Genomic DNA, 13,569 nt, shown 5'->3' with positions numbered 1-13,569 from the left:
CTGGGCTTTATCTGTTCAGTGGGAAGTCCTCACGGGCCTTTCCCTGTCTGCAGTGTCCTGACCTGTCTGTGCTTCTTGTGTGCCCAGGAGACACTCTGTATTACCGCTTCACTTCTGACATGAGCAACACCGAGTGGGGCTACAGATTCACCGTAACGGCCGGACACCTGGGGCGATTCCAGACAGGTGTGTGCACTGGAACCTCCATTCTCATGCTCTCCCTTCACAGGACACTCCGTGGGTGTCAGTACCGTTAAGTCACTGGTCTTCGCTAAAATCAAAGCAGATACCTTTCTGTGAGACTTCAAAGAATTTTTCTCACAAGCACCACACGCATCACTTGTGAATGTACTAGAATTGGGAGGTGGTAACTTCTCTACGGCCAGAAAGAGGAGCTACCTGTCAGGACCAAGGAAAGATGCTGGTTCTCTTAGAATTCACCAGGATATTTTGCAAAAAAGGAAGAACTGAAAATGTTCCCATGTTGCTTTTCCATAAGGCATAATTTTAGGCAAAATTTAAATGATCATAGTGGTTTCATCCTATTTATTAAAACTTGAGCAGTTTATGTCTTTTTTAAAATATCTGTTTTGTGGGGGTTGCCAGGATTCGAGATCTTGAAGCAGATGCTGTCAGAAGAAAGAGTTGTGCCACACCTCCCGTTGGCCAAAATTTGGGAATGGCTGGTGGGTGTGGCCTGTCGCCAGACTGGTCATCAACGGTTGAAAGCCATCCACCTGCTCCTGAGGATCGTGCGATGCTGTACGCACAGGTAAGCTGCCCTCCAGCTTCGATTCCTTGGCTGGGTATTTGTATTGCAAATATCTCCCCCACTTCGAGGCTTGCCATTCACTCTGTTAGTGGTGTCTTTAATGAAAAGAAGTTTCTGGTTTTAGTGTCTTCCAGTTCACCTGTTTCCTTTATGACAGAGCTTTCATTGTCCTGTTTAGGAAATTTTTGCCTCACTTGACCTTGGGGTCATGAAGGTGAAGCTTAATTATTTTTTCTTCTATATTGAGATCAACAATCCGCATGGAATGAATTTTAGTGCATGATTTGAAGGATAGAGTTAAGCTTCTCTTACACACATTTTTTTACTGGTTTTTTTTTTTCTCTTATGGATCTCCATTTGACTCTAAAGCCCATCTTTCCCCTCGCACACGCCAGTGCCATCTTTGTCACAGAAAAGTGTCCTTGTACACATGGATCCATCCCTGACTGCTTGTGTTCCAATGGTCTTTTTGGTTATCTTTGTGCCAGTACCACACTGTCTTATATATAATAGTTTTACAGCAAATTGACATATCTGGCAGTATAAAGCCTTCAACCTGGTTCTTCATCTTCAAGATTGTCTTGAAGATGCTATTTGACCCTGTATGTCCATGTAAATTTTAGACTGAGTTTAGGTTTTCCTCCCACCCCCCAGCTTTACTGAAGTGTAATTGATAAATTAAATTGTAGTGTATTAAAAGTATAGAATATATCAATACATTATGAAAGGATTCCCACAGTCAAGTTAGCTAACATCCATCACCTCGTGTGTTTACCTTCTTTGTGGTCTGTGAGAACACTTAAATTTTACCCTCTGTCTGCAATGTGCTTTTCAGCCACTTTCTCTCCTGTGTTACGGTGTTATACACTATTCTCAACTGTAGTCACCAGGTTGTATAATAGATCCCCAGACTTTATTCGTCTCACAACTAAAAGTTTCTACCAGCCTTTCCCCGTTTCCCACAGTTCCCAGCCACTGGCAACCACCACTCTAACTCTCTGTTTCTACAGGTTTGCCTGTTTCTGGATTCCACATAAAAGCGATACCGTGCGGTATTTGTCTCCCTTTATCTCGCTTACTTCACTTGGCGTAATGCCCTCCAGGGTCATCTCTGTTGCTGGAGAGGACAGGATTTCCTTCTTTCTCATAGCTCAATTATATTTCATTGTGTACATACACACCACATCTTCTTTACCCATTCATCCATCAGGAGACATTATTTCCAGACATGGGGCTGTTAGGAATAATGCTGCAGTGAACGCTGGTGTACCGATAATGTCTCTGAGACAGTGATTTCATTTATTTTGGAGATACTCAGAGGTGGTATTGCTGGATCATCTGGTAGTCCTTGAGTTTCTTGAGGGAGCTCCATGCTGTTTTTCTAATTGTGCCGGTTTGCATCCCCACCACCAGTGTACAGGGCTCTCCTTTTACTCCGCCTCCTCGCTGGCTTTGGTTCTCTCTCATCTTTTGCATGGAAGCCATCCTAACACAGGGGAGGTGACTCCGCACTGTGGTTTTGATTTGCATTTTCCCCGATGGTTAGTGATATCGAGCACCTTCTCATGCTCCTGCTGGCCATCTGTATGCTTTCTTTGGAAAGACGTCTCTTTAGGTCCTTTGCCTATTTTTTTCTTTTTTCTCTTTTGCTATTGAGTTGAATGAGTTCCTTGTGTATTTTGGATATTAACTGCTTGTCAGATATATGACTTGCAAATACTTTCTCCTGGCCCACAGGATGCCTTTTCACTCTGTTGATTGTTTTCCTTGCTGTGAAGAAGCCCTTTTAGTTTGATGTAGTCCCACTTGTTTATTTTTGATTTTGATGTCAAATCAAAAAAAAAAAAAAATTCATTGCCAAAACCAATGTCAAGGAGCTTACCCACAGCCTATGATTTCTTCTAGGAGTTTTACAGCTTCAGGTCTTACCTCCAAGGCTTTAATGCATTTTTGAGTTGATTTTTTAGTACGGTGTGATGTGTATGAAGCATGTGTCCCATCTCTCCTGTCATCAGACGGGAGGGCCCTTCCCGGCTGCATCATGGGTGCATTTCTGCAGTGCTGGCCATCGCCAACCCTCCTCCCTGTAAGGACACTCCCTCAGCCCCTTGATCCCAGGGGCCGAGACTGGAGCGGGCAGAGGGGAAAGGCAGCCCGAGGGGCCGGGTGGCTACAGAATGACGGCCTGAGTCCTGCCGCAGGCATGAGTTTGCAGGCGCCTTTTCCTTCCTGCTCCAGTGCTGTCCTGAAAATTCAACCATGACGCCGTCTCTTTAAATCAACCCATGTTTTCTCATTGGTTTACTTTATGAAGTCTTATTCCTCTGGGAGAAAGTGATTCGCTCCAGGATCACACTTAAATGTATAATCAGGAGTCTTTTAAAAATCATATATTAAAAAGAAAAGGCAACATTGTAGATTATAAATGTATAAAATCATGTCCAAGAAATCATAATGTGTCTCCTCGGAAGGACTTTGAACTGGAGTTAAAGTACAACCTTCCTCTGAGTAAAAAACATCAGTGCAATCTCAAGAGGCTTCTGTCTAGTGAGGAGGACTCTGCTTTATATAGAAAGATTTCTGTCCTGAGCAACTTTATAGGCATATTTCTTGTTTTATGAGCTTAAGATCATAACAATGGTTGCCATTATCTTTTAAATCAGATATTTTTTTCCTTTCTGATTATTTAAAACGATGAGCGTTATAGAAAATCTAGAAAACTGTGGGGACAGCCACTGATAAGATTTTTGGTGTGTTTATTTATGATTTTTTTAATATGGTCACAGAATACTGCACATGCATTTTTAAATTTTTTTGCGATTTTATATTGCGTATCTTGGCCTTTTCTGCTTAATGTTTATCTGGAGGTTTTTTCCTGCTGTCATTGGAAGTTCTTAACAGCCATATTTAAAGATCCACAAAGTTGATTGGTGTGAATGTGCTGGAGGGTCTCCTTGTCCCCAGAGTTCTGCTTTGAAGTTGAGATTCTGCCCCTTTTCTTATTTGCCATTGGCAACTATTTGGGGCTGTTTAGGGGGTGTTGGGGGGGTGGTGATTGGGACTGGCTTGGCCTGACTTTACTAGATGTCAGGGTGGCAAGGAGCCTCAGAGCTGCAGTTCTGTCTGCGGGCATGACCCCAGGAAGCTGCGCCCCTCCTCCCACAGCGACCTCTGTGACCTCACGCTGTTGAAGCCCCTGTGGCAGCTCTTCACCCAGATGGAGTACAGCCTGTTTGAGGACGTGACCCAGGCCGGCATCCTCCTGCCCCTGCATCGCGCGCTCACCGAGCTCTTCTTTGTCACCGAGAACCGCGCCCAGGTGAGGGTCTGTGCTTCTGCCCCCCGCCAGGAGCCCTGGGGTGTCACTGGGGTCCCAGCAGAACTGCGCAGGGAGATGGGCCTGGCCTGGGGCCCGGGGTTCCCTTCTGCCCCACCCCAGGGAGCCGGGTCCGCCCTGAGATTGTCTGTTTGCTCAGGCCTGATGCCAAAGAGGGAAACAGCCCTTGACAGCAATGAGTTTGGGAAAACAAACCGACAGGCTGTTTCTTCCTCCTTTCTTCCCCGCCTCAGCACAATAGACTCATTGACCAGGAGAGCTGAAAGGGCCTTTCAGAGCTCGCTAGCCTATCCCCTAGGTTTATAGTGAGGAGCCTATAGTGAGGAGGGTGAGTCCGGACACGTGGCTCCGCCCATCCCACTCCTTCAGAGGCACCCAAGGAAGGTGGGCGGTGAAGTTCCCCACAGAGCGAGCAGCCATGTCCCACCAAGGCTCCTGTGGTCCTGGGTCATCCCTGGGAGGTGGGCGTCATCCCCGGGAGGTGGCCTCTGACCGCTGCACCCTGCTCTCTCCACAGGAGCTCGGCCTGCTGCAGGACTACCTGCTGGCCTTAACCACTGATGACCACCTTCTCCGCTGCGCCGCGCAGGTACCGCCTTCTCCCCGCCCCGCTCCCTGCGCCCCGGTGCAGGCTCCACCCCGGGTTTACACGGAGCTCTGTTCCCAGTCAGCCACTTCCTGCCGGTGTCACAGACAGCAGCGAGCCCCATTTATCAGCGTCGTTCATGGTAAACCTTAGGGTCAGGAGACACCAGCAAGAATTTGTGTCTTTGAAACCAAAACAACCAGTGCCTTAAATTTATAGTTTGGCTAATCCCTAAAGTTTCCATAGAGTTAGGCTCCTCTGACAGCTGTTGGGCCTCAGGGCCCCTTTCCACTTTCGCATTCCTGAGGATCCCCAAGAGCTTGTGTTTATGTGCATTATAGAGATTGATACATACTGTTAGAGAGTATATTATAAATTTAGACATTAAGTTAGAAGTTGAAATATTAAACACTTATTTGTCGATTTATTTTTAAAAATAATCATCTCATTATATTTAGCACCACAGTTGTGAAAACCGACTGTGTTTCAAAACAAAACAGTTTTTGAGAAGGGCGGCGCTGGGTTCCGTTTCTGCAGCTCTCTTTCCTGTCTGCCTTCATGGGAGACAGCGGGCTTCGCGGAGCTGCTTCTGCTTCCGGTTGTTGTGACGTCACACAGTAACCTGCGGAGCGCACCGCCGATGCTCGCGAGAGTATGAAAGTGAGAAAAGCAGTGGTATTGTTGTGAGAAGGGTTTTCACAGTGCAGAGCCTCTGGAAGGGTCTCGGGAGCTCCTAGGCCCCAGACTCCATGGTGAGACCCTCAGGCTCAGAGTCCTTGGATATGGTAGAGCATGCGCATCCATGTCCACTGCATCCACAGTGGACAGATGGGGATGCTGAGGCTCCAGGAGGGGAGAGGTGTGCCCGGGGTCTCGAGGAGGCCTCCATCCAGCTGGGACTCCCAGCCAGAGCCCTGCACTCCCTTCCTGGCAGGTTTTCTCAAACCGTAGGTTCATCCTCCTACACAAAAGGGTCAGTGTGCAGCTTAGAAAAGTGGGCACCCCTAGTCCACTACAGAGGGGTTTGTGTGAATTGTCTTGAGACCTGTAGGCCGAGTGAAGACTCTCCCCGCCCCAGCTCCCGTCAGTTGCCTGCCGGCGCTGCCACTGCAACCCGTGGGGTCCCAGCACACAGTCCTGACGTCTGACAGTCGTGACTCCGAAAGCTTAACATCGCTTGCGCTCCTCCCCCTTGCCTTTCCTGGTGTTCCGTCTCTAACCCTCATTCTCTCCTGACTTCCCCCAGCCAGTCCACTGTGGACCAGTGCTCTGCTGCTTCTCCTGGCCTCCGCCCCTCCTTCCCCATCCGCGCCCTCCTCTTCTGCTGCCTTGGCTTGGAGACCAACCTTGGCCTGGCTCCAGGGCGGCTGCCCTCCCAGCGCTGCTGTTGGGGCCCCACCACTGGCTGTTTCTCCCTGTCCACACTTTTGTGCAGCTGTCCCCCTCCCTGGAGCTTTCCCAGCTCCCCCACCCCCAAGGTGTCCTCTGAGCCCCAGCGCTGCCCCTGCTCCCCTCTCAGGGCAGTGAGGACTCTGCCTGCCCATGGAGTTTCCATGTGTCTTGATCGCTGCTTCTTTCCCTCTAGACTGTGGCCCCCCGGGTGAGGGGTACCACCTGGCCTGCATCTGCCTCTCCCCTGCACCCCTCCAGTGCTCAGCTGCCAGTCTTGTTCTATCAGCACTTAATGACCCAGAAGGTGACGAGTTCCTGACCATGGTAATGACTCTTTCCCTCCACAGGCTCTCCAGAACATTGCTGCTATCAGCCTGGCCATCAACTACCCGAACAAGGCCACCCGCCTCTGGAACGTTGAGTGTTAGCCCTTGATGTGGCGTGCATGGAACTCGCTAATCTGTCCACGAGGATCTTAGAGCAGATGCCTGCACTCATTCGGGAAGATTCCCGTGGCATCGGTGCCCGGCTCTCCTTGAGCTCCCCCCTTCCACCCCGACTAGAATGCCAAGCAGCCACGTCTCCGAGAACGTCCTGTGTCACAGCGAGGCACCTGCACGTCCCATAGCATGTAAGAATAAGCAGAGTGATGCAAAATCATTCAGAAAGCGCCAGCTGCAGGCCTTTAGGAATGTTGTTCAGAGGCTGCAGCCCCTGAAGACCCAGCTGCAGCCTCTCTGGGAAGGGCTCTGTCTCCGTTGAACTGGTACTGCCTGCACTTGCCCTTCAGGGGATGACAAGAGTCTGCCCGGACTCACATTTCTCAGCAGGACCTTCAGCAGCAGCCTGGCCGGGAGCTCTTCTTTCGCTTTTGCTTCTTGAGACCGGGTCGTCTAAACCAAAACCAGTGAGAGCCCGGCCGCCACCCAGTCCCAACCATTCAATACAGGACCTGCTGCCATGCTGGCCTCTGCGTAGCCTTGGCCGTCCCAGAGAACTCCTTGGTGAGAACAAGTGCCCTTGGGAACAGCCAGCAGGCCGCCACGCACATCCACTGTGCACGGCTCCCAGCTCAGCCGCGTTGTTTTAGTTGTTGTTTTAACACATATTTCAGTTTCCACCTCATGTTTTTAGAGAGAACCACACTGACTCCCTTGAGAGGCCTCGGGGGGCAAGACTGGCAGATTGGTCATTCAGGGGGACACACTGGTTTGTGTGAAAGGAGCAGATCTTGAAGAATACTCTCCAGTGTCTGTACCCAAAGACTCAAAAGTGTTATCAGAGGAGATCTTATTTTAGAAGGCAAACAAACAAAAAACCACATGGTTGTATTTCTGCTCCACGGTCGTGGTAATCCATCACGTCCGCCTCTGGGACTTTCCATGGTTATCTGGCTGTCACCTGTCTCTAGCAATAACTACATCAGTTCCAATGAATGCTGTTTTCCACTTTCCTTTCTGTGGTGGTAGTCTTGCCCTGAAGTGCTTATGATTGTCCTCTTTCCAAAGCCATGCTTTGGAGTGTGAGGCTGGGTTGGCAAGTGGGCCATGGACAAAGCCTCAGTGGGACTCATCACTTGAAGAAGCTTAGAGCCAGCTGCCACTTAAGGGCGGGGATCTGGGCCCAAGCATGTCGCCCCCCGTACAGGGCCAAACCCACGGAAGGCTCATCACAGCCAGGTGGGGTTGAGCAGATCCACATGCCACAGCCCCGCAAGCCCCCCCTCTGCAGAACCCAAGGCTGCGGGTCCTGGAGTCTCCTTATTGCTGGGGCACTTCTGCCTTCTGGGCCAGGAAGCGGAGGTGCTGCAACCTTCTGCAGCCCTAGATTGGATTCTCAGCCCAGCCCCAAGCACGTGGAGCTGTTATGGAAGGGAGAATTCACAAGACAGAAACAGAACAGGACCCGAGGCTTAGTGACCTAAAGCCCAAGGCCCTGACGTGGGCACAGCCCGGGCCTGGCCCAGTCTCCCGTGGAGTTGGGGTCTGAGTAGACAAGCGCTGGCTTGGTAGAAACCCCTTCTCACCTTTTGCTCTGCTGGCATCCCCAAAGAAGGCCCCAGGCTCCATACCGCCCAGCCCCAGGTGGTTGTCTCCCAGTGACGAGGAAAATCACAGAAATCACTGTGCTTGCGAGGAGAGGTCTCTGCCAGAGGCTTGGGCTCACTGATGCAGAGATGGTGTACTTGCTGCTTGCCCTCACCATGCCCCCCCTAAACCCCCAGACTGGCAGCAGCTGCAGGGGTCATACCCCTCATGGCAGCAGCCATTGGCTTTGCCCTCCATCCTCCCACTAGGGAGATAAAAGTGTAAATAAAACGCTGGACTCCTCAGAGCTTCTCTCTGTACACCGCCCCTGGTCTCTCTCTATTCAGTTTGCATAGAATAAGCCTTGGTTTTCCCTTCACCCACAACTGCTGCTCTCCTGCCGGCGCCCTGCTCGGCCCAGCGCCCTGCCTCCCATCGCCTCGCCTCCCATCGCCTCTGCTACCAGCCACTGGGTGGCGCTGCTGAGCCAGGCCCACGCCCCTGGTCCCCAGCCGGGCCCTCAGCATCTGAAAGTGATTTCCATCTAGACCGACATCCCTCTGATCCTTCTTAGGAGGTGGGACTGCCTGGAGTGAGGTGGGACTGGCAGGAATGAAGGTGTTGTGGAAACATGTGCCTAATCTATAAAGAAATCTGTTCCAAACCATGTATATTGTACAGACAGACGCTGTTCTTTACGGGGAGTGACTTATTTTCATCATCGTTTTTAATTTGTTTTCTTACGGGTTTACGATTTTGAATTTTTCTTATTTGGTTGAAAGAAAGAATTTTGATTATATCAGCTGAGTAAGTTCAGCCTGTAAAAAGGATGTTAAGTTGTGGGTAAAATATGCAAATGAAGAGAAATATATTGTACAAATTCTATATAAAAAGGTACACTTGTGTGTGGGCTTTTCTTCTTTTCCCTTTCTTCTCCTCCTTCTGCCTTGCTTATGAATATGATGCTTGGAGTTTCTACCAAGTCCGTACTGATGGAATTCTAGAATCCCACGGCCTTGGGGTGGGAAGGAATCAGAAAGTTTCTTAGCTCCCACCCCCCCTTCCAGTAGCTCCTCCTGCCCCTCCCTGGGTCTGTGCTCTGGGATCTTATCCTCAGACCTTGCTCCCTGGGCCTGTCCCTCCTATGCACAGTCACTCAGAGGTTTGCGCACACACACACACACACACACTCACCCCAGTCACCTCCTCTCCAGACACACACCCCAAACCCATCCTGGGCTTCCTTCACCTCTTAACAGCTCACAGGGCGTGTGTGCTGCCGGCCAAGGGGAGGATGGCAGAGGTGGTCTGATCACAGGGCTGCTACCTTTCCGGGGCCTGGCTTCCTCCTTGCCTGCTTCTGGACCTGCTTCTGACTCCACACCAGGCCAATGTCTGCCTGTCCTGGGGTCTCGAGCTTCTTCCTCCTTCAGGTCGCTGGTCTGCCCCCTCCTCAGCTACTTTCCTAGTGTTGAGGGCTGTCTCGTGAATTAGAGAGGAGAAACTGGTGGGGGATGGACTTAACCGACCTTCCAGGCCCATCTGTTTTGGTCTGAAAGCACCTGACATGTCTCCTGAAAGCCCCCAGCCTGCCTTCTGAGGAATCCAGGGACAGGACCCAAGACCCAACCTTGACCCTCATCAACCCTGAGGCCAGAGAGAACTGGATCCGCGTGAGGCTCAGCAGAACTGGTGCTCCCAAGGTCTTCGCAGCCCCCGAGCCCCCCCTCTAGGGCCTGTTGGTGACACCTTGGCCCTCTCACATCCTGCAGTGTTGCCTCAGTTCAGTTGCTCAGTTGTGTCCGACTCTGCGACCCCATGGACTGCAGCAGGCCAGGCTTCCCTGTCCATCACCAATCCCAGAGCTTGTTCAAACTCACGTCCATTGAGCTGGTGATGCCATCCAACCATCTCATCCTCTGTCATCCCTTTCTCCTTCACTGCCTTCAGTCTTTCCCAGCATCAGGGTCTTTTCCAAGGAGGCAGTTCTTCGCACCAGGTGGCCAAAGTACTGGAGTTTCAGCTTCAGCATCAGTCCTTCGATGAATATTCAGGCCTGATACTCAGGCAGTGTTGCCTGAGCAACATTTATTCATTGAGTCTTTAAAGTTGGCCCCGAGAGCCTGTGTTGTGCTCAATCTGTCTGAGCCTCAGCTAGGCTAGAGAGGCTGCAGAGGAGATTAGCTTATGAGCACACAACAGGGCTTCCCAGGGAGCTCAGCTGGTAAATATTCCGCCTGCAATGCATGAGACCCCGGTTCAATTCCTGGGCGGGAAGTCCCCCTGGAGAAGGTATAGGCTGCCCTCTCCAGTATTCTTGGGCTTCCCTGGTGGCTCAGATGGTAAAGAATCCGCCTGCAGTGAGGGAGACCTGGCTGGGTTCAATCCCTGGGTTGGAAAGATTCCCTGGAGGCGGGCATGGCAACCCACTCCAGTATTCTGGCCTGGAGAATCCCATGGACAGAGGAGCCTGGCGGGCTACAGTCCATGGGATTGTAAAGAGTCGGACACGACTGAGTGACAAAGCACGAACAATAGAAGGTCACAGAGGTCAAAAGCAATTCAAAGTCAAGCCTTTCAGAACGGAAGAGAAACAGTCCAACCAGCCGAGCCTCTTCATTTGAGAAAGAACGAGAAGCTCTGAGAGGTCATCTTGAAATTGCACAGGAAGTAGTGGCAGGGCCAGACCAGCCTAGTTCTCCTAACGCCCAGCCCCCAAGCTGTCACCATGGCAGGCGCTCGCTCATTCATTCAATGAATAAGTTCACTCAACCAGTCAGAAGCATGCTAGGTATCAGTGCTTTAAATAAACCACTGGTGAAAAACCCAAGCTCCTGCTTTAAATTCTGTTATTTTCAAGAATTTTAAGTCCCCAGTGTTTTGTTTTCATATAATAGATTCTCCAGACTATGTTTTATTTAAAATGGTAAGTTTCTATTAACAATAAATAACCCAGCCTCCAGATTGAGGCCATACGTAAACATGGCCCTGAGCACCCCTTCTGGTGATGCCTTGTCTGCCACTCACGACCTTGTCTCACCCACTTCCCTTCCCTGCTAACAGAATCCAGTTTTGTTGGAGGTGATGACTGGTGATGCTTTAATCTCAAGAAAGGCAGGACCTTCCACTGGCTCCCGAGGAAAGTCATGATTGGTTTGAGTCCCTCTCGGTAACCTCATTTCTATTTGCTGAACGTTCACTTTCCCAGCCCCTCCTGCAGCCAGGGTGGCTGTGTGACCCAGTCAGGCTGAAGAGAATTCAGCTGAAGTCTGCAGGGAGGGGAAGGGATTTTGCCCCGGCCTCTATTTGTTCCCTTTGTGGAGACAGGGCACCATGCTTGGCACTCAGGCAGCAGCCCTGCTGCCATGGACAAAAACAAGGGGCAGAAGGAAAAACCTGACCTCTTAGTTACACTGGGCATGAGCCCTAGAATCACTAGCCTCCAGCCATGTGTGTGTGTGAGAGAGAGAGAATGAGAGAGAGAAAATGTTTGTTTTGGAGCTGAAAAATTCTGACCCAAATTTAGGCAACAATTTGGCTCCAATAGTTGGAAAAAATGTCATTCTGTCTCATCATATACCTTATGAACGATATATGGAAAAGCAAATACATAAAAATTCCTGACATAAAATTGGAGAGACCCCTGACAGTGTCCAGTCAAGCCACAGATGGCATTAAGCTGCAAAAATTGACAAGTTACTCTTTTCTAGGGATTCTTGGTACTGAACAGAGCCTTGCTCCTACTCAGTGAGGTTGCAAACTCAGTTTGGAGGCACTGCCCTGGATTTACTGGGATTTCTTCAGTTGCAAGTTAAACCCTCTCCAAACTAACTTAATTTTAAAAAGAGAATTTATTGACTTAACAAACCTGAAAAAGTCCAAGAGTTGCACCTGGCTCTGGGCAAAGCTAGATTCCAGGTCAGTCTGTCTGTCTCTCCCTACCCTCCCTCTCCCTCCCCTCTTCTGCTTCCCTCTTGGGCTTTTACGAAGATAAAGGTGAAGAACCAAGTGAAGATTCTCCTCTCCTTTCCAACCTGCCCGCTGCCTGCCACTGACTGCCCAGTGCTGAGAGCCTGTCACTGTCTCTTCATGGGACTCTTCCCTGTGTTATTAACTGGTGTTTTCTAGCCATGATCTGACTTCATGTTTACAAAGCTACCTGGGAGACCCTGAATTCGCAGCTGTGGACCCAGCACCGCGTCCATGGCTCCTGGGCAGGAGACGTGCCGGGAGAACCCCCCACAGGCGCTCCAGGGGTCGCACCAGCACATGCTCGACCGCTCAGCTGCCTGGTCAGGCAGTGTGCCCCTCCTCCATTAGCGACTGTAGACACCCCACGCAGAAGTGAAGAGAAACACCCCCAAACAACCGATCTGAAAACAAAAAGGTTACACGGAAAAGAATGGGCACAAGTATATGAAGCAGATGCAGACAGCAAATCAGGGTCACTTAGTTCCAGGCAGTGCAACTCAAGACAAAAAAAAAAGTAAGCTGGACCAAATGCCACTTTATGGATCAATATTTTCTGTGGATAAAGAGTGTAATCTGCAATTAAAACAGGCTTCTGTACCAAATCCCACCAGAAATTACACAAGGCAAACATGGATAGAAATGTGTGGAGAACTGAGCAAACTCAGTTGTAATAGGAGGTGGGTGACATCTTTCTAATTTACCAGCAAGTTATTTGAAAAAGTGACTTGTAAGGAAGCTTTCATGACAAAATTCTCCCTCGCTGAGACAGGCCATGGAGAGAGACCCTCCTGAGAGGGTGGCCAGTTGACCTTCCCAAGCCTGCCTCCTGACCCTGAGAGTCCCCTTCCAGGTGGACCCTGTCATGCTGGCCTGGGGGCCTTGTGCTCCCTTTGCCCGGCAGGCTGCGTGTGGACATGGGCCCTCCCCATCCTCCCCATGACAGCCAGGGCCGGGCTGGCCAGCTCATCAAGGCTTGTCAGCTGGACAAGGCGGAACCAGCAGAAGCCAGAGCACAGCCAAGCCTCCCACAGATGGCTGATTAGCTCTTGTCACCAGCCAGAGGGGATCTCCCCTGGGAGGAGGTGCCCTTTGGGATTCAGAAGGGGCAGGAACTACCTTTCCCCGTCTAAAAAACCTTACACCAGGAGGGATGGGGGTTTGGAGTTAGCAGATGCAAACTACTGTACATTGAATGGATCCGCAGCAAGCTCCTGCTGCAGAGCATGGGGAACTATATTCAATATCCTGTTCATGGATAAACCATGATGGAAAAATGCGAAAAAGAGTGTGTATATGTGTGTATATGTGTGTGTGCACTCAGTCACATCCGACTCTTTGTGACCCCATGGACAGCAGACCACCAGACTCCTCTGTCCATAAGATTTTCCAGGCAAGAATACTGGAGTGGGTTGCCCTCTTCTCCTCCAGGGGATCTTCCCAACCCAGGGATTGAACCCACGTCTCCTGCGTCTCCTATATTGGC

At 50.4% G+C, this 13,569-nt stretch overlaps 1 protein-coding gene across 2 annotated transcripts in view; it reads left to right on the top strand.

The window, feature by feature from the left end:
- Positions 1 to 9,011, top strand: part of ZZEF1 (zinc finger ZZ-type and EF-hand domain containing 1) — a 93,467-nt gene extending 84,456 nt beyond the window's left edge. Inside the window, exons 51-55 of one of the 2 annotated variants that reach the window (XM_027975117.3) lie at positions 88 to 186; positions 607 to 772; positions 3,938 to 4,091; positions 4,627 to 4,698; positions 6,435 to 9,011. In XM_027975117.3, the coding sequence (XP_027830918.1) occupies positions 88 to 186; positions 607 to 772; positions 3,938 to 4,091; positions 4,627 to 4,698; positions 6,435 to 6,515 (572 nt within the window). In that variant the 3' untranslated portion in view covers positions 6,516 to 9,011. Of the gene's footprint in view, positions 1 to 87; positions 187 to 606; positions 773 to 1,782; positions 3,892 to 3,937; positions 4,092 to 4,626; positions 4,699 to 6,434 lie in introns of those variants that run through there. The other variant, XM_042255540.2, reaches the window with a different exon arrangement.
- The last annotated feature ends 4,558 nt before the right edge of the window (positions 9,012 to 13,569 follow it).

The sequence above is a fragment of the Ovis aries genome, chromosome 11, assembly GCF_016772045.2.
Source record: "Ovis aries strain OAR_USU_Benz2616 breed Rambouillet chromosome 11, ARS-UI_Ramb_v3.0, whole genome shotgun sequence".
NCBI lineage: Eukaryota > Metazoa > Chordata > Mammalia > Artiodactyla > Bovidae > Ovis > Ovis aries.
Note: the sequence above shows the minus strand (reverse complement) of the source record. Positions and strands in the feature narration are given on the sequence as shown.